The sequence below is a fragment of the Anas platyrhynchos genome, chromosome 3 (assembly GCF_047663525.1).
Source record: "Anas platyrhynchos isolate ZD024472 breed Pekin duck chromosome 3, IASCAAS_PekinDuck_T2T, whole genome shotgun sequence".
Classification (NCBI taxonomy): Eukaryota; Metazoa; Chordata; class Aves; order Anseriformes; family Anatidae; genus Anas; species Anas platyrhynchos.
In genome coordinates this window covers 100,258,045-100,278,524 of record NC_092589.1, presented here as the reverse complement: position 1 = coordinate 100,278,524, position 20,480 = coordinate 100,258,045, and the positions used below count along the sequence as shown (strand labels likewise).

Below are 20,480 nucleotides of genomic sequence, written 5' to 3'. Positions count from 1 at the left end.
TTGAAAACATATCATACATTTTCACAGCTTGGAGAAGAGATTTTGGAAAGTATCATCTGTTGGATGCAATGTATATTTTTGCATAGATTTTAAAACTAGCTATCATACATGTAGATTCCAAAATAATGCTTACTTGCATACCGTACTGACAGAAAAATAACACAGTGACACTGGCCAGAAAGAAAATCAGCTTGCTACCTGCCTGTGTAATTATTCTTTAATCATCAGGTAGGATAAAGTTTCCTCAATAAGGAATTATTAACTTTTATATGGGATAAGCAGCTTAAATTATAACTAGTATCTGTGACTATCAAATCCTCATTTTTATAAAGCATGTGGTGAATATTTTGGAAGTCCAGTTGCCATGTCAACCAGCAGATATCTACTCAATTAACTCAATAAAAATTGTCATGTATTTATCTGTAGCAAGATAGACGTACAATCTGAAGATTAAACACTGCTTTTCTTTCATGAGGAGTGAGAAGTCTGCTTTAACCCAACAGTGTAACTTCAAATTTTAAGATTATTGTAAGTAGTTATGATGTTTAAGGGAAAAAAAAATGTATTTCAAAATCTGTTTTGAGGTTCTGAGGTCAATAAAAAGTAGAAAAAGGAACATTTTCATAGTCTAGTCATATGAATGTCCATCAGAATTTTCTTCTAAGCATACGCTGTATTGGTTATGAGCCTGATGTAGACAATCAGCTTTGCTCTGCAATCACTTCAGAAAATGTTGCACTTGCTTTTATTAAATATAGATAGGAACCTTTATGTCTGTTATAATCAGCCAAAACAAGAGCATGCTTGAAACCGTAAAGCTCTTAGCATGAAAATTTCACCAGTTTTAGATGACAGAACTGAAGGGTACATTTTCTTGTTTTCACGTACACCATGTAAGTAAAAAAAGTCAAGATATCTTTTCTGTACTCTGTCAGCATGCCACAATAGAGTAGACATGGTAGAAACAGTGACTAATGTGTGTTATTTAACAAAGCTAAAATTCTGCTTGGCTTTTGCTCCAAATTCCAAATGTAGTGCCTCTGTTTTGTAACCAACCAAGGGAGTGTGGGAACATTGTACTGGTTAGATCTATCCACCAAATACAGCATGTGATCTTTTAATTTGTGTATGCTTACTTCACAGGGTCCTTATTGTGAGGATCACAACGTGTATTTTAAAGACAGAACATTAAATAACATTGTTATTTACCAGTAAATTTACCAGTAAATAACATTTATAGATTTTGATTGCAGAGTATACAACTATCTTTACATCATGTAAGAATAATTAAAAAAAAAAACAAAAAAAAAAAAAACGCATCAGGTGTTTTTAAATGAAATCTATCCCCCCACGACATGTCAAAATACTGGTTGAATAGCACTATGTCGATTATCTGCTCTCTCTGGTTCAGGTTGCTTTTTGAGACTTGGGTTTCATATCTCCCTCTCAACTTTCTTTCATGGAAAGCAAGCCAGTTTTTGTCCTGGCTGGGAAGGTGTGTTCAACTTTCATCTCTGTCTGAAGGGATTAGAGCTTACATCTTATAAATCCTGGAAGAATGCTTAGTGTGTTAGAATGCTTAGTTAGAATGGCTGATAAGTGTTGATAGGAGTCATGCTTCCGGGTATTCAGGGAGGAAATCCAAGATCTTTAATGGCAAACAGTGCACCTACTCACTCCAGAAGCCTTAGGAGTCAGACTGAAGGTGGGTGGAACACTTGAGGATCAGTTTTGGCAATATGTATGCGGAACAGGAGCTTGGCAGCATTTAAGTGCTTAACGTTTAGGTAGTCAGCTTAGATTGAGAAATGTACTTAACAAAATGAAACCTGGTGGAATATTCAATTATCATTGCAAATCGATCAGTGCAAATTTTGCTTTACTGCACTGAAATCATGGGAACTATTACACATATTTGTATTACTCAGTGTAAGCAAATCAAAACAGACCCTTACCTCAGTTTCTGTATGCATAAAAAGACAGCATACTGTTTACATATCTACTTCCTATCTCAGTTAATATTTCCATCGTGCTTTGAGTCTGTATAAATTAATTAAAAAAAATATATATATATATATTCCTGAGAACTGGAATGAGGTTGTCTATGATGTTAATTTGTCCTCGGCGTGTTTCTGGCCCATGCTAGACATCCCTTTCTGAGATTCATGTGGAAGTTACCTCATAAAATGGATTGATGCACAGTTTTTGATATGTCCAGGCTTTTCAGGAGGAAGAAAGCTACGTACACCTTATCATTCAGCGACTCACAAGTTGTTCCATGGCAGCTGGTCTCCATGCCAGACATGACGGACATGCCTTGGTACGTCTAAAATACGAGGAATGATGTGGTCTTGTGAGCTGAATGGTGCAAAGCTGCTTGGTGCATACTTGAAATGCAAGATACTTCTTACTTATGGTACCGTGACCAAAAATCCCACAGAAAGTGTAGTTTTAAGCCAGGGGAGAATCTTTCATAGAATCACAGCATGGCTTGGATTTGAACAGACCTTTAGGATCATTTAGTTCCAACCCCTCTGCCATGTGCAGGGATGCCACCCACTAGATCAAGTTGCCCAGGGACTTGTCCAACCTGTCCTTGGACACCTCCAGAGTTGCGGCATTGACAACTTCTCTGGGCAACCACTGCCAGTGCCTCACCACCCTCTGAGTGAAGGATTTCCTCCTAACCTTTAATCTAAATCTCCCCTCTTTTAGTTTAAAACTATTCCCCCTTGTACTGTCATTACCTGACTGAGCAAAGAGTCACCCTCCATCCTTTTTATAAGCCCCCTTTAAGTACTGAAAGGCCACAATGAGGTCTCCCCGGAGCCTTCTCTTCTCCAGGCTGAACATCCCCAGCTCCCTCAGCCATTCTTCACAGGAGAGGCGCTCCAGCCCCTTGATTACCTTCATGGCCCTCTTTCGGACTGCTCTGACAGCCCCACATCCTTCTCGTGCTGAGGGCATCGAGCTGACTCCAAACCTTCCTTTTCCCGACGAAGGAGACGAAGGACTCCTTGAAACACAACAGCACAACACCTGCCTGCGCGCTGCCTGCCCAGCTTTCCCCCTCGCCATCCTCCACCGGGTGACCCCAGCGCACAACCAGAGTCAATATTTGGCGTGACTCGGCGTGCAAACACAACCACGCCACGCCAAGCCAATGCCAAGCGCCGAACCGCTCTGCCGAGCGCCGAGGCAGCGCAGCGCCCAGCCGAGGGCAGGCTCCTGGACTCCTTTCCGAGCCGCTCTTGCTCGGTCTTGCCTCTGGGTGTCTTAAGCACGCCGCGGACGGCGGCCACGGCCGGGACACGGCGCTGGGGGGGAGCCGGGGGGCTCCCCCCTCTCCTCCCCTCCCCTCCCCTCCCCGCCCCGCCGTTCCGGGCCCCTCAGCGCCCGGTCCCTCAGGGCGGCCCCGCTCCCGCCCCGACCCCGTCTTGGAAAGCGCTGCCTCCGCGCCGTCCAACTTTATATTTGCCTTTATTTTCCTCCCCCGGCTGCCAAGGGAGAGGTTTATACACACAATCAGAGCAAATAGAAGGAGTTCAGCCGGATCGCGTTTCACCGGCAGCCCCCCTTCCGAGGGGGCTTAACGGGGGGGAGAAGGAGCGAGCGGGGAGCGGCGGTGGCACGGCGGGACGGCTCCGGCTCCTACCGGGAGCTGCCTTCCTCCCTCCTCCTCCTCCTCCTCCTCCTCGTCAGCCCACCCGGCTCTCCGGGGAGCGCTTCCAGGCAGCGCCGGCAGCCCCGGGAAGCCGCCGGGGGCTGCCCCTGCCCAGAAGAGGCGACGCCGCACCGCCCGGACCCTCCCGCGGCCACCGCTCCGCCGCCCTTCCCGCTCGGCGGCGGCAGAAAGCAGCCGGCCCCCGGCCCCTTCCCCGCCCCAACACCGCCCCTTCCCCGCCGCCGCCCGAGCCTCAGGTTCCCGGTAAACCGGGGCCGGGGACCCGCCCGGAGGGAGCCGCGCCAGGGCCATGAATATTTCAGCGCCTCCTCAGCGCGTTTCTAATTAAAGGCTGGGGCCCTGCGCTCCCCCCCCACCCCCCCACACACACCCTCCCCTTTCCCCGTCTGCCCTCCTCCCGCTCACACACACACACACACTTGGGACCGGCTCCTTACGTCGGAGCGAGGAGAGGAGCGACCGAGCCCTGCCCGGGGGAGGGACGGGGGGGACCGGGGAGGGGGGGGGAGAGAAAGGGGAGGGGGGGTGGGGGGGGGCTGTGCAGCAGCGACGCTCCCGAGGTTGCCAAGTGGACTTTTATTGTTTTCCACCCACTTCCAAGTCGATACTATCTGCCGTCTCATGTCCATCCTATAGCCTATATAAGCGGCTGCGCCGGCGATGGAGTAGGTGGCGAAGGGACGGGAGGGGGGCGGGCGGGCCGGCCGCCGACAACTCGGACTGTTCTGCTGCTGCTGCTGCTCCTACTGCTCCTGCTGCTCCTACTGCTCCTACTGCTGCTGCTCCTACTGCTGCTGTCCCTGCTGCTGCTGCTGCCCGGGGAGAGCGGCCCCCGCGGGGAAGACAGCTCGCCTTGAGGCACGGAGAGCCAGGTAACCCGGCCAGCAAGGGGCCGGCCGCCTCCCTCCTCCTCCTCCTTCTCCTCCTCCTCCTGCTCCTTCTCCCCGTCCCGGAGCGCTGGCCCGGCCGGGAAAGTTGGCACGGGACAGAGAGGGGCGCCACGCGTGGGGCAGCCCTTGTGCCTGCGGGGTGCGCCCGGCCAGGGTGGAAAACTTCGGGGAAAGTTGGGCACCGCTCGGTTTGTCCCGGCTCGGCGGGGCTGCTCTGCCCCAGCAGACACCAAGCAGAGCGGGCTCGGTGTCCCGGCCCCCCCTCCGTGTTTCCCATTTCACCCCCCGTGTGCCTCCCCACCTGCAACCCACCCCCGTTTTTCTCTTGCAGCGGATTAGGAAGCCTCCCCCGCCGGCAGCGGATCGTTCCTCTTCATCTGCTCGCTCGCCCTTCGGGTCAGGCTGCGATGAGCGGACTGAGGTCTCCTGGGCTGCTGGGGCTGGTGCTCTTAATGCTCTCGGCGGGATATTGCAAAGAGAAGAGCGACTCCGCGGATCTGAAGGACAGGCAAAGCCTCTTAAATCTTATCATGGAGATCATTCAGGAACTGAAGAGGTACCACCTGGAGAAGGACAGTGGGGTGCAGTACTTCTCCAAACACGACTATAACTTAGACCGAAGGGAAGTGGCAGACTACGGAGGGTACCAGGATGAGCAGAGAGTTGGTAAGTCACAGCCCCTGACTAAGGAGAGCTTTCTCCTTCTGTAGGGTGCCTTGGGGAATCAGACATCACATCAGGTTACTAATTTTGTATCGAGGATCAACCACCCAAAATACCTGCAGACTCTCTCTGGTATCAAAAACTGACGCAGGCGGCAAATTTGGAATAGAAAAACTCCATTCGCATCTCAGAGCCTCTTACTGTCTGGATGATGTACTCAGCTGAAAGTCTGACTTCCTGTGTGTTGGCTTTGAACAAAATCTATTAACAAGGGAAAGCAGTGAAATGGGCTGAGATCAAAGAAATAAGGGATGAAAATGCTCTTTCTCCTGGAAGTTTACCATTTTTTAAAATGTGCCTAGTTTTAAGTGTTTCTTGGAAATGACCCTAGTGGTAATTCCCCTGCAGGACTCTACTATGCCCATGCTCTTAGAGATATCGAGAAGTCTGTCCTAGAGCTCAGCTTCATTAAACTTTTCACCCTGCTTATTAGTGCTGCCTTTTGTATTCTGGAGGGTAGCACCTTTGAAAAATACTAGGGAACTGATATAGAGCACTACTCTGTCACCACACAAGCTATGCATGCTCCGAGTCACTCCTTCAGTCATCATTCTACTCATCTGTAACCTCCAGTGAAAGCCCCCATGTGTTTGTAAGATGCTCGGGGCTGGATGTTCAGAGCAGTCATACCAAGCCACGCAGTGATGGATAGCTACAGCTCAGTTTCATGATGTGCCTCTGTGCATCCTGCTGAAAGTTGACTTCACTTCTCCTGCTGCCATGTCTCATTTAGTGTTTGCTGTCACTCCCAAGCCCCTGCAGCGCTGCTGCCACTCCTCTTACCCCTCCTACTGAAAGGCACTTTCTGAATAATTTCCAGCAGATGCACTCACCTTCTTCCAATCTGGCTTTCATTTTCCTAGCATGCTATTTATTTTGCCTTTATTGATCTCATAAAGTTCCGTTGTACCTTTACTTCAGTCATTCATATTCAAATATCCTCATGATTTGCATTTGTTGATGATTGTCATGAAAATGTTACTTCCCCATCTAGACGATTAATGAATATACAGAGGAAGACAATTTTGTTCCATTTAAGCTCAGCACAGTGAGAACATTTTGTTTTGTAAATGTTGAAAAGTTAAAGAGGCCAGATGAAGCAGTGAACTCTAATCCGCACAACTCTAAATCTCAGCAAGAAACATTGGCATGGTTCTTGGCCATCCAACATCAGCACACTGGTGCAAAACATCTGGCTTGTATTCATCAGTTATCTATGTAAACATAAAACCACTTCAGAGCAGAATAGTTGGTACTGGTGTCATTGACTCCTAAGCAGGATTTTACATTTTATTCTTATAATGGAGTTATTCCCAGAAACTCTGAAAAGGAACTACTGCTTAAAGTTCTTCCTCTCACTTTTGGCATCACTTTCCCAGTGAGCCTGTCCCCTGGGAAATTTCTGAGTGAAGCATGTGTGTTTTTAATGCTCTTCGTGACATAATTAGGTCAAATACGATAAGGTCAATTTTACTTACACCGACTAAAGTTAGAAGTAAATGAAGAATGACTTTCGAGAAGTGTCTAACCTCAAAAGTGAATCAGATCTGGATGGAAATGTTCTCTGCTTTATATCTGATAAGAGGTGCCAGGGGAATGAAAAAGGCTGCTCAGGCATTTATGGTCAAATAAATAAAGCACCATGTAGTGTATCACACACAATCAGCACTAGGCTATCAGCATAGAGTTCGTAACGGAAAGCAATCAAAGATAGCTGTAAATCAGGAAGACACAAGGAAGGGTTAGGGCTAAAATGGATTTCAGTAAACCAGTTTCATTTTGCCATCTGCTGAACACAAAACGCGAGGTGGTAAACCACAAATATAGGGAGCCAGAAGAGAGCAATTTGCTTGGGATCATTTCCTGTGAATTTTATTTACTGCCAGAGGGGAAAAAAAAATATTCCTGTAAGTAGATCAATCCAGTCTCATGATTATAGCAGGACAGTGCTTGTACAAACATACCTCTGACAAAAGAATGGATATGGTTGCGTAAGAGAATTAGAAGGCACAAAACCAAACTTGAATGTATCTTTGGATCTTTACCAGCAGTGGGAGGAGCCTTTTCCAAGCAACTATAAACTGAAATGTTGTAAAGAATTTAAATCTAGGTAAACGTGACAATATAATTTATAGAGAGCTAAAATCTGATTCCTAGTTATCAGACAACATCATTTATAACTGCACACCTAAGAGACACTACTTGTTTCATCCTCACAGTGTGTTTCATGGTGCATTTTACAGTGGCTTCATATGTAAAACAAGAGCTTGCAATTTGGCCTATTGTATGCAAATGAGTTCTGAGCACTCTGCATCTGTCAGGAGGTAGCAGTGATGTTTGCTGGTCAGAATTTATTCATTTTTCTCATGCTGTGCTTGGCAAGCACAGTTCCTACAGCAGAGTGACTATGCTTTTTTTCTGTCCAACAGAAATAGTTCCCAGAGATCTGAGGATGAAAGACAAGTTTTTAAAGCACTTAACAGGTACGTCTTAACTTTGTCTTGGTATCCATTATGTCGCGTACATACCATAAACTGTATTTTTTCCTGTAAGCTGCACTGACTCTTATTTTTCCCTTGTATTTCAGGTCCACTCTACTTTAGCCCAAAATGTAGTAAACACTTTCATCGGCTTTATCACAATACAAGGGACTGCACCATCCCAGCATGTAAGTGCCAAAACCAAAGGCTAACCTTCATAAAAGAACAGAAAACTCTGAAGTAGAGTAGTTCTGTGGGATACCTGCTGTGATACAACGTTAGAGTATACTTCTTGCAGTGCAGAATCTGTAGTGCTCTGCAGCCTGTTTGCTAAAACTGCCTTAGCATTACAGTGGGGGAAATGGAAACATTTTCACTGCAAAGAGACTGCGTAGAATGACTGTAAACACTGGTTACTTAGTTATTTATGCATGTGCCTTGTTTGTTGGAAGTCAAAGGTGTTTTTCATAGAAGCATGTGACTCCTTTCCCAAACCTATCATACCTAACTTATAGTGCTGCAAATTCAAAATAGGATCAGAAATTCAGCTGGGGCTATTTCCTGTTCATTATTTATGGAAAACATATAATAGCTGGCACAGGTTGTCCAGAGTGGCTGTGGAGTCTCCCTCCTTGGAGATCTCCATAAGACTCCTGGACATAGTCCTGGGTGGCCCTGCTTGAGTAGGGGTTGGACCAGATGCCTCCAAAGGTCCCTTCCTACCTCAGCCATTCTGTGATTCTGTAACATATCTTGAAGGCATTACACATTTTGAAAGTTCAGCTACCAATCTACCAGTCATGCTGAAAGTGAACCTTTGCAATCTTTCTCTTTAGTAAATCACAAAAAAATGTAATGTTTCTGAGGCTTAATGAAAACAAACAACCAGCTGAGGGACACAAGTAACAAAATTCATATTATGTTATCTCATAATATGGCAGCAAATATATATATATATATATATATTTTAATCTGAAATCGACATTTATCACTCAGGAGATATGATTCCAGACTCATACCAAGGTGGACCTGTTGAGTAAGAAGATGCTATTTTAGTGCAGCTTTTCAGAATGGAAGCACACTTTATTTTACTTTTCTGAGGTCAACCAGTTGGGTCAGTAGCAGAGCTGGGAATAGAAACAGGAGTTCCTGATTCCAAGTTTCAAGTATTAATAAATATTTCAGCCAAATATATTTTAAAGGCATATTTGGTAAGACCTGCAGACTTTCTTCATATTCATTAAATCGTCATATTAGGACTACCTTGGAGATAAAGACTTTTGGATAATGGCTAACCAGATCACGCTCAGTTTACATGGATGGTGATGGAGCTCTTAATAAGAAGGGTGCCTTAAATAAGCAAATGGACATATTACCTTTTTCATAAGAATCACATCAAAAACATCATTTGACTCAGCACTAACCAAGTGCTTCAAGCTGTGAAGCTAAAACCTAGTTGGCCTCTAAGTCCTTGTCCTTCTGACAGGTGACACACCCACCAGCATAATGCCTGGATAATGGAGGATAATTTGTACAAATGGAAATTATAGCATACCTATGCTGTGAGTTAAAGACTGTTAACATGGCATCTCTAGGAAACATAAGATGTTTCTTAGAAATAATGCCTAAGAAAATAAACATCAGTCACTGGACTGGACTGAGTAGCATCTTCTTAAAGTAACTTTCTTCTACTAACATGAAATAAAAAACCTCCTTTAATTCTACATGCACAATATAATGTTACTTTTTGATAATATCCTGATTTCAGTTTAAACTTACTTATTATATGCTCTAAATTATGTTCTAAACTACTGTTCATTCTACTGACATTTTATGTCATTCAAAGGCAAGACAATAAAGAAATTAAAAGCATCTGTGATGCTGCCACAAGGTGGGAACAAGTATAAACGTATTTTGTTGGCATATCTTCTTAGTAGCACAGACACCTAAGAGCTACTTTAGTCTCCTGTCTGTATGTGACCAACTTTCACATAATTTGCTTTCCATTGGCCATGTTAAAAAAAAAGGGGGAGGGGGGAGTCAAAAAACCAATTTGATTAATTTTGCAGATTTGCATTGGTTCTATTCATCATTACACAGCTCCTTATTATTAATGCATCTAAATAAATAAATAAATAAATAAGGTACCTAAAACAAGAACTACCAACAATAGATCTACCATGAAAAAAAAAATAAATTACCAGTTTCAAGATGGAACTTGATACAGTTATGAATGAATTTATAATATGTGGCTGCCAATGGGCAACGTTCCTATGAATATAGAAAAAAACACCAACAAATACAGGTGATGTTACTCTACACTGATATAACACAATGTATACAGTATGTTTCTATCAGAGACCTTATTTGTCTAGTTTTACAATTTTTCCAGGAAGAAAAGTTAACGTAAAATATTGCAGCTCCCCAATAAGTTGACACTTGCTCACTGATGGCTGGAATTCCAAGATGGATGAGCATTACTTATTCATCCTCTAGCATGGAAATACTACACTCACATATTTAGACCCCGACATATAAGCACATACACAGATGGGTAAATGTTTATACATACATACACTTGGAATACCTGTAAGCACATTCATGCTATTTATTTATAGATATTATGCATGCAGAAATACCATGCATACAATTATATGTGCCTTTAGACAATTTTGTGCGCCTTTCGACATGGCTCTCATTATGGACTTTTTACACACTACTTTTCTAAGTCAAAGGAACTGACTTCTATATCGTTGCAAACTAAGGTGTTCATTAAACTTAATCGTGACAATAATTTGCATGCCGTTATCAATTTTGATTTTTAAAAGCAAAAGTTTTTTGCTTCACTAATGTTTATATTTATGCTGTTGTTTTTTTTTTTCCTAACAGACTACAAAAGATGTGCCAGGCTTCTTACTCGGTTGGCAGTAAGCCCAATGTGCATGGAAGGATAAGGTAAGCTTTTTGACAGTAACAATGACATTCTACTGCATAGCAAAGCTATGGCTTTTGTTTCATACATGAAAACTCATAATAAAAATAGTTTTTTGGCTAAGATATTCCTCTTTCATAGTATTTGGAGTAACTGGCTTAATCTGGCAAGTAGTGGCAATAAATAAAGGCTACCCCCTACTGGAAGTCATTATATAAAAGTCCATGTGCATCAGCTGTGAATTAGAATTATACATAGAATTATACAGTTACCAGCTAGTGAATTTGTTGTTATAGAACAAAAGACAACAGCTGTAGCTTATTTTTTTCAATAGTTGACTCAGTATACAATTGTTTATATTGGTAGTGGCAGCCCTTTTATGTGTGCAGCTGTAGATCTCTGGTGTACATTTCAGTATAAGTTAATATACACGTAGCTACACACATGACAGCTTTATACATGCAGATAGGTTGCAGGTGCTTTTAGGGTACTTAAAATGTATTAGTAGCATTGACAAACTAACTTTAAGCTGTCCAGATTTCTAGGGATTTTCATTGTGTACACTATGTCTATGTCTGTGGGTTATTCCCTCCCTTTTTGCTTAGATGTACCTCTAATTCCTAGAAGTACTTTGGGAATCTCAGCATAAACAAACAAAAAAAAAAGTATTTCCAAACTATCTGTATTTCTAGAAAACTACTTGTAAGAATACAAAAAAAATAATTTAAATTCTGTCCTCAGCCTTTACCTGAGACAGAAATGTGAACCTCTGACAAAGGAGTAAGCAAAGGAGTAAGCCATAAGTAATAACCCATATGGACATTTCAGTAACAAGTGCTATCAAAGGTATTTTAACTCTGTGACAAGATACACATTTTTTTTGGGGGGGGGGGGGGGGAAGCATTAAGGTTTAAGCATCTTATTTGACTTTTTAAAGCATGGAAACTGTTTTGCATGGCATTCTCACAAGCAAGCTAGTGATATGTGATCAAAACACATGCAAAAATGGTTGGCAAATATTGAAGTTATTAGTGCTTCAGTGCCAAACTGAAAACTTGTATTGAGCATAGTCACACAGCTACATTATGGGTATGGTATTGGTCAATACTTTCATTAATTTGCATGGTAGAAGTCAGTACATTTATGGTGTAGGAGAGGCAACCATGAGGGAGTACATCACTGAAATTTAAAATAATCTTGAAAATGTAGCTGAATAGTCTAAAAACAGGATAAAACATAAGGGGAAAGCAGAATTATGAAGCCATGTAGGAGTAATATATATGCAGAAATATACGGCAAGCTGTGAAATGCTAGATAGGTAGTTCTGTAGAAAGTGCAGGAATTATGGTAGACTCATGTTTAGTTTGTGATCCACTATGTCACACTTGAAAAAAAGACAAACTGGAATTTATAAATAGAAACATTGTTTATAAAACGTGAAATAACCACTGTTGCTGGTAGGGCCTCATTTAGAATACAGCATTTAATTGAGGACCCCACACTTGAAGCCATATGGGTGTTTCTTGGTTGCTCTGAAGAACAGCAAAATGGATGACTAAAGAAAACACAATTTACAAGAACTGAAAGGAATTAGGATTATTTAGTCTAAAGGACAGATGAGTATGGGAAAACACAACCAAGCTACTTTACTTCATAAAAGGTGGCCACAAGCCATTCTCTTTATCCACTGTGGATAAATAAGATTTACTTTGTTTAAATTACAACGATAGGACTCCAACTAGATGTTACAAAAGACTTTTCTAACAGCCAGGGCAGAGATCATGTATTAAATCATTAGATACCATTCAGGATTCTGACTTTATACTAAACTCCTCAACGTACTTTTAAGTATTTTCTGCCAAGACTTCCTAAAATAGACCTAGACTAGCCCAGCTTGAAGTCAAAAAGTTTCTAAGGTCCATTGACTGTTACATTACTTGATGTCATCAATTGAAATACGCAACCATCCAGAGGAATCTTTTATTCATACACCTTGTGTTCAGAGATGGAATCATGGAAACAACTGCAGTAAGACAAACAAAAGCTAGTAAATAAGTAAATCCTCTGATCTAATTAAGAGGAATTCCAGGATTTAACCTTTCAATTCAAAGAAAGCAAGGAATGAATTTGATAATGATTTGATAATGATATTCACCTGTGAAAGGTAGGTGAGTAGTGTATTACCAATACTAATACACCAGAGTTGGGAGATCTTTTCTCTCTTTCCTTCAAAAATTTTATCTATCATTGTACCTTATCACAAAAGCACAAACTTGTAAATATGAAGGAACAGTGACTAAAGTAGTTCTCATCACAAGCTAGTAGTCTATTAAAAAAAAAAATCCATCTTATTTTGCCAAAGAACTCCTTAGCTCAACTAACTGGCATGTCTGAAGGTCTCCACAAGCCAAAGGTACAAACCATTAACAGTATCTGCACTCGTAAGCACCATTTACTAAAAGAATAGCCTTTCCTCCTACACCACATATGCCTTGAGATCCCCACTAAAGTCCCCATAAAATTAAGCATCTTTCCTACCCAAACCTTTTCCAGTGGATCAGATCAATTTTGTGTGGGTAAGACATCCTCACACAGAGAAGTACAATGCAGACTTTGTTTTCATCATTGCATGGACAGCAGTAGAAAAATGTAGGTTTTTGATTTTTTTTTCCAGTTATCAGTCCATTTTTCTTTCTCCCCAGAGCAGATAATTATCATTGTCCAAGGTCTTTTCAATGGATTTTAAAGTTTTGAGCATAGTACCAGCTGTGCATGGTAAAACAAAATTTCAAAACCATTTCTTGCTTAAGATGGCTCTCCAGTATAAGGTTTTTGTTTTGTTATGTTTTTTTTTTTTTTTTTTTTTTTTTTTTTTTTTTAATAGCCTGGCAATAGGTAAACATTTCTGGTTTCTGCTATAAAGCTACCAGTTTATATCAATTCTAAAGCTTAGACTAATTCTGGAATAGTAGAGAACAAAAATTTATTGTGATACATGTACTACAAAAGTGAATACTTTCTAGTGATTTCCCCCAAAATCCTGAATTCACAAGCAGTATTTGACAGTTTATATTAACCGTAATGACAAATACATTTAAAAAATGTTTTAAAAGTACGACACATTTCATGTTGTTGTTCTACTCTCTCCCAACTTCTACTGAGAGTTATATAGAAATGCTGTCAAGATAAAATCTTAAGTAAGATATCACCCAGGGATTATTCATCGAGGAAAGAAAAACACCATACTTGTGCTTTTTCCTTACTTATTTTAATAGTCTTACTGCCTATGAAGTATGTTAAATATTTAAAAATAATGGAACCATGAATATGCATTGCTTTTATTTAACAAAACCCTTGAATTTATGCTGAAGCTAAATACACTACTAACTGGAGACCATATGCCAAGAATGATAAGGAATAAAAATTTAGGTTAGAGATTTACCATGTTTTCTTCAAAATATATCCACAGATAGGGTTCAGCAAAAATAGTGTATCTTTTTATTTCAAAAATGTAAGAAGATTTCATTGTTCTTGTTAGTTTTTAATCTTGCATTCAGATATGGAGTCCCACTCATTTTTATACCCCAAAATTTGTTGTCGCCAACTATGGTGGTATATTGGATCTATCAGTGATCTAAGTCAATACAAAAAATCCTGTATCATAAGCTAGTAGAAGACATTCTTAGTTGTTAATGCCTACCTTTTTGTTCCAACAGAATTAGACTTTCTATTTTGCTCAACTTTGTTGAAGGCTTATCATTGGGCTGGGCTATAAGAAGAATAATTGCTGTTTGATATTTTGGCAACTGGTAGTTTGGCACATTTTTAAGATCCATGGACATCTGCCTATGATTAGAGATTAATGTGGGAGGAAAAGAAGTAAAAGAACAAAAAAGGGTAGATTTATTTTTGATTTGTTCTGACAATGAGTTTTGGACTATCAGTTTAAAACACAATTTTTAAACTTGGTCCTAATATCAAACAAGAAAATAGGATATGAAAGCAGGAATTGGGCATCTATTATCACAGTGCATACTTAAGCCAGGTGTAGAGGGGTAGGTGTGTTAATTACAATGTGTCTTGTGAGGCATTCATTTTTCTATTTTTTTGTACGTGTAACTAGGATCCCTTGTCTGTCTCCTTTTTAGAGTGTAATTTCAAATTTGCTTCCCCCAGACATTTGAGCAGTGCAGGGGCAATTTTACATGTTCAGACAGCATCAGTCAATCCAGAATAGCATGTCTATATTACCACAGCATTCAGTAGTCCCTTTCTCTAACAGACAACCCAGGCCACCTTTCCAGCTTGCCACTAGTGCCAGCTCTGACTAGTTTTATTCTGCAACACTTTTCCTTCCTCTGTTCAACACAACTATCCCAGTCTATCTTCCATATTATTTGTTCTCTCCTTCAGACTCATTTTTCTCCAGCTTCCCTAACAGCTCCTATACTTCTTGTTTTCTTTGCCCCACCCCATGCAGGTACACCCAACACCCATTGTCCAAAATGAAGGTTAATGAATGTCAGGAACAAGATTTCTGAGTATTCACCTAAAGTTCCCACTGAATATCTTTTATAGTTGTTGTGACAAACAGTGATTCAGCTGGAAATCTAGCCTCCCTGGCACCACTTGTCACAATCATGTTGGCTTCAGTCAGATTTTACAATTTTTATTTGAAAACCACAGGTGCTACTGTTGGGACCCTCCCTTTTCCATCAGTAGGTTTGCTACAGACCAGTAGTGATCTCACAATATATTCTTAAAACTTCCTGGTACAATAAGGATCTAACTATACAAGTATTTATCTTTATGTATATAAATAAATACTTGTATTTATCTTTATGTAAACTTTTTTTTTTTTGAGTTTCTGCAGTTATTTCAAATGAAGATAAAACTAGTGATACAATGTTGAACTAGTAAATACATGATTAGTGCAAGTAGTAGGGAGTCTCAGACTAGGTGAGGAAGGGAGCTTTAATACAAAAAGTACATGAAAAATCTACGTTATTTCTTCCCCAAAGGAAAAAAACACACATAACTAGCAATATTTAAAATAGAAGAACAATAGAATCAATGCTTCTTGTTTAATAAGGCCATAACAGGACAAGAATAAATACATATATATATGAAGGTCAAAGATTCTCTATAAAATTCCTAATAAGCTAAAGCATACTGATAACTTAAGTTTAATTTGAAAAATCTGTATAAACTTTTTAAGATGTGTTAACCATACCAGTAATGTACATTAAGAAATCTGAAAGGACAATATAAATTTGGAAATTTTAAATATAAATGGAGAAAACTGAAATACCACACAAGACATCCCATTCCCATAATCCACATTCTATACTAACTATTTCAAACAATCTTTAAACCAATATATTGTTTGGACTCTTAAGTTTTACTTCAAATGTTTTCTAACTGTAGAGCCTTTAATTGCTTTCTCTTAGTTTCTCATTCAGACTAAGACCGAGTGCACTCAAGAAATGTCAGACACTTTCATTTCTTAAAAGAAGCAAACATGGGATTAAGATGTGGGTTTTGCATGTAACCAAGTGAAAGCAGATCCTTTTTTTTCTAGAAAGCATACATTGACCCGTCGTATACAAGTTCTCACAACATATTCAATCATGTCAGCTTGGTCACACAAAATAGTCCCCAAGTTAACTCAGTTAAGACTTTATCAGAATCACTGCTCTGAATTAAATAGCCAGCGTAGATGGTTACTAGTGTGGTGTAATTCAGCTTTGTAATAGACAGTTCTGAGTTTTATCTACTAGGGGAACCTCTGTGGCTAGTACCAGATCTAACATTATCAGCTTTATCTTCCCTGTATGGATCTCTGAGATCTGATGTTCACATTGGAGCAGATGTCCACCTGGGCTGGGCTTTCACTGCTGGGAAACAAAAAGGAATTTCTGATGTTAGCATATGGAAATTCTGCTACAGAATCCTACTAGCGCAGTGTTTTTTAAAGTTTACATTGATATTTAAAACACTAACTTCCTCTCTTGGATAGCTTTTTCTTTGAATTTATCATCATGCACAGATAATGACTGGAACCAAATTTGGAAAGCTGTAATATGCCTTTGCAGTATCTTTCATTTGTGCTTTTTAAAACTGGAACAACTGTATCATTCAGATGGTTTCAGCTAACATTACTGCTTGTTGTGTTTTTTTTAAGGGGGGTGGGTGGGTGGGGTGTTTTTATTTCTTTTTCTTTTTTTTTTTTTTTTTCTCCCTTGTATTAACAAAGGAAAACAAATAATTGAATTAAAGAAAAAGAAATTGTATGACTGTCTACGTTCCCAGTAGATATTGCAGTCAAGTAGCATTCAGGATCTCCATTAAGAATACTACCCGCCATCCTTCAGCTAAATTTCAATTTTCCTAGACCAATGCATAACACAGACTATACAAAATTAAATAAAATAATAATAATAGTACAATAGATCAATTCATGATCAAAACCTAGGGTCTTTTCATGGGTACTGCAAATGTCAGGGATTTAGAGAACTGCAAACTACCTGAGCACTGAGAATCTAGGACCAACGGCGTTTGATCAGATAGCCGTTTGATCAGATAGCCATACAAAAGCAGGTATGGATGAGGCAACAAGTAAGCATACTATGCAAGTTCAACCACTGCCATTTTTTCCAGCCTCAGTAAACTGCATATTCCCATTACTATTAGTAATGAACAAACTATTTATTAAATTCTCTATTTTTAAATTGTCAGTTGTACCACACTGTAATCAGACTAAAAGCGTATTAGCTTTTAAATATCACTTTTCAGCTTAAATAAAGCACAGTATGGGTACACATACAGAAACTAAGATAGACGAAAATGTAAGACTGAAAATTTTTATCAGTTTCCCCTCTAAAGCAAGGACATAAAAAAGTGTGCTATCTCCAAAGCTAAATTATATTAAGCTTGTCTGTAACATTATTACATTTCCTAACAGTTTTTAAAACATTGCAAAATTAAATATATGTTTAAATAATACTAACAAGTACTTCTGTATGCATCGATAGCTTGATTTCCAATGGGTTATGTCAAGTCTGACTTTGCATTCAAATGATTCTATTACAAATTATACTTAAGCAGTAGAAAATATAGAGAAACTCAAAATAGCAGAGAATTCACAGGATCATGGCAGAGAGATACATATGTTCAGATAAACGGGATGAAAGTTTTAACTATTAAAAATGACATAAGAAGTACTTTAATCCACTGCTGTTTTCCATCTTACACATGGATTTCTGACATTTACGAGGAACATTTATTCTGCATTTTTTCATTCAATAAAGACATTAAAAGGTTGTCTCAGAAACACACAAAGCTGGTTAGACACCACGTGCAGCATTGGATGGTCACCTGTATAGAAAATGCAGCTGTGGATAATGTCAACATACTCGGAAGTTACTGGAAAGAGGGGAAATTTCTAGATATGTACACAAAGAGATGGTTCTATTACATTTTCTCAGCTGGCTTAAAAGTGTGGGGAAAAGCGTTGCAGTAACTTTCACTGCTTGATTTGTGAATGAACCCTTCTAGACTAGACAATATATGTACATAAGCAGGGTAGAAACCTGTCATTTTGTATCAGTGACTTCCATACCAGTGTTACAGAAGTGGCTTTATTTTAATTCCAAGAACCTGCTCAGGGAGAGTTACTAGAACTGCCAGCAAATTGATCTGCTTCTTCTCAGTTTGATCCAGCTTCTACTCAGGTTGTGTGGCCTCACTGTTTGCAGGTCCCAGGGACAAGGGACAGGTCTTTCAAATCTTATCTTAACAGATTTATATTACTGGACATTGTACCAACAGCTTCCTGATATCAAGACACTAAGACAGAAATTTACAATCTGTTAATACCATACTTGATGTTTATTCACTTTTTGACCTCACTGTTACACTCGCAGGTACAGGCTAAACTTACCTACAAGCACATTTTGAGTAAGCAGAACTGTAGTATCCAAATCTCTTCGGTCTACCTAAAATGAACCAACACAAAAACAAGAATGACTTCCAAAGCTTCATCCTTGAGGAACAAAACAGTAATTTAGTACAGCTACATGCACTATTAGATCTTTATGAAGTCATCACTAAATTTGACATTTTTATTTACTTACTATTTTCAGTGTGCTAAATATATTCTTAAACACTTGTATGTGAGTATAAAAATGATGAAAGGCAATTTTCTTCTTTCTTTTAATCCACCAGATATTATTACCATGAAAAGAAAAACCAAGAACCAAGAGAAGTGCCTTGGAAACCAACAGGGAAATAGAACTTACTACCTTTATAACATATTCCATTGTGAACAAGAGATTTATTTTTGCAGATTGACAGACTACTTCCCATAATTCTTTTAACATGCATTTTGTAGGTTGTCAACAGTTGGCAGATTGACATTCTCTTTACAGTAGCATAACTGCCAGTAGTACATAATGCTCAATACTTAAAAAACACTACAACTGATGTGTAATGCTGCCAAAAATTATGTAAACACAAATATTTCACCATGAAAATTGATGTTCTATTGCTTAATTCTACAATTTTAAGGAATGTTTGTTTGTATATCTAGAACTACTAAAGAACTGCTCCACAGTAGTTGTGGTCACTTGATATCCTTCATGCTTATGCAATTTTTTAAAAGTTTGGTTAAAACAGACTTGCATTGGGGTCACATTGTACCCTAGGAGTACAAATTGCATGACAAACAGAAATGTAATTCAAAGTAGACATATTTTTGGGGACAGTGGAGCATGGATTTTGTACACAAAACACAAGCTGCCATTAATTTACTTTATATAATAAATGTATAAAACATTCCAGCTAACGTGCAATATGTAAATACTGTAAATAACAGGCATAAGTAATAAAGTGTTTGGTATTAAGATGTCTTCAGTTTGCTTTCTGTTCACTGAACCCAGAATTTGAAAAACAGACGGAATTTTCAGGTAGTTACTGTCATTTATCCATAGAAGCATCTTTCCAATGAGAGTTTGCTAGCATAAGAAAGGTACACCCACCTTGGCGAAGTCCTGTAATTTGGACATACTCTACGGACTTGGTAGGATGGCCATATCTGTGTGTTCCAGTCTCATGAAATGCCTGGCCCACAAGGCTGCTCCAATTCCAGACAGAATTCTAAATTTGAATCTTTTTTTTTTTTTGACAAATGGTTGTTTCAAAATAAATCAATCAATAAATCTGCAATCTATTCACAATACTGCAAAGAAATGATTATAATGAATGAGCCCAGTATTTTAGTTTTAACTTCTGAGGAGTCAGTGAACGCTCACTCAAGAAACCTTGTTAACATCTCCCTTTCTTCCACCGATCTGATATTAAGTCCAATTGTCAAAATAAAATGTCTCAAACAGGAAGAAAACCATTAAGCACAATTTGTAAATACACCTCAGAAAGTTTTATCTTAATAAATTGAAGCATTTAGCTTCAATTTTATCCCCAATTAAATCTTCAAAATGTAATCACAACACTGAATACCCTGTTCCCTCCCCACGAAGTTAGCAGACTTCTTGAAATTCACACTTATGAGCCTTCAGCATCTAGCTCTTTAGAAGAAAAAAAGATAAAACATTGGCGGAGAAGTACAAGACTCCGTTTTAGAACATGGCTGTATTTACTAAGGGAGAAGTATGTAGTTCTAATTTGATTATAGTCATCACTAAATGCCAAAGTTTCATTTCTCACTGGAATATGTGTATGCTGAAAACATGGAGTAAAGAACGTACTGCTAC

At 39.6% G+C, this 20,480-nt stretch overlaps 1 protein-coding gene across 2 annotated transcripts; it reads left to right on the top strand.

Moving 5' to 3' along the window:
- The first annotated feature begins 4,201 nt into the window (after positions 1–4,201).
- Positions 4,202–19,613, top strand: ALKAL2 (ALK and LTK ligand 2). Of its 2 annotated transcripts, none has more exons than XM_027455156.3 (6): positions 4,202–4,557; positions 4,907–5,241; positions 7,728–7,781; positions 7,886–7,966; positions 10,668–10,733; positions 18,937–19,613. In XM_027455156.3, exons 2-5 carry the CDS (start codon positions 4,983–4,985, stop codon positions 10,730–10,732), a joined length of 459 nt encoding a protein of 152 aa, XP_027310957.1. In that variant the 5' UTR covers positions 4,202–4,557; positions 4,907–4,982; the 3' UTR covers position 10,733; positions 18,937–19,613. The 2 variants fall into 2 exon arrangements, with proteins under 2 accessions (XP_027310957.1, XP_038032565.2); XM_038176637.2 differs by having other exon boundaries at positions 4,206–4,350.
- The last annotated feature ends 867 nt before the right edge of the window (positions 19,614–20,480 follow it).

Bases quoted from the DNA above. Each gene is read 5' to 3' on its own strand.
- ALKAL2 (XM_038176637.2), top strand. The intron at 5,242-7,727 runs GTAAGTCACAGC...TCTGTCCAACAG, and splicing joins CCAGGATGAGCAGAGAGTTG to AAATAGTTCCCAGAGATCTG. The intron at 7,782-7,885 runs GTACGTCTTAAC...CTTGTATTTCAG, and splicing joins GTTTTTAAAGCACTTAACAG to GTCCACTCTACTTTAGCCCA.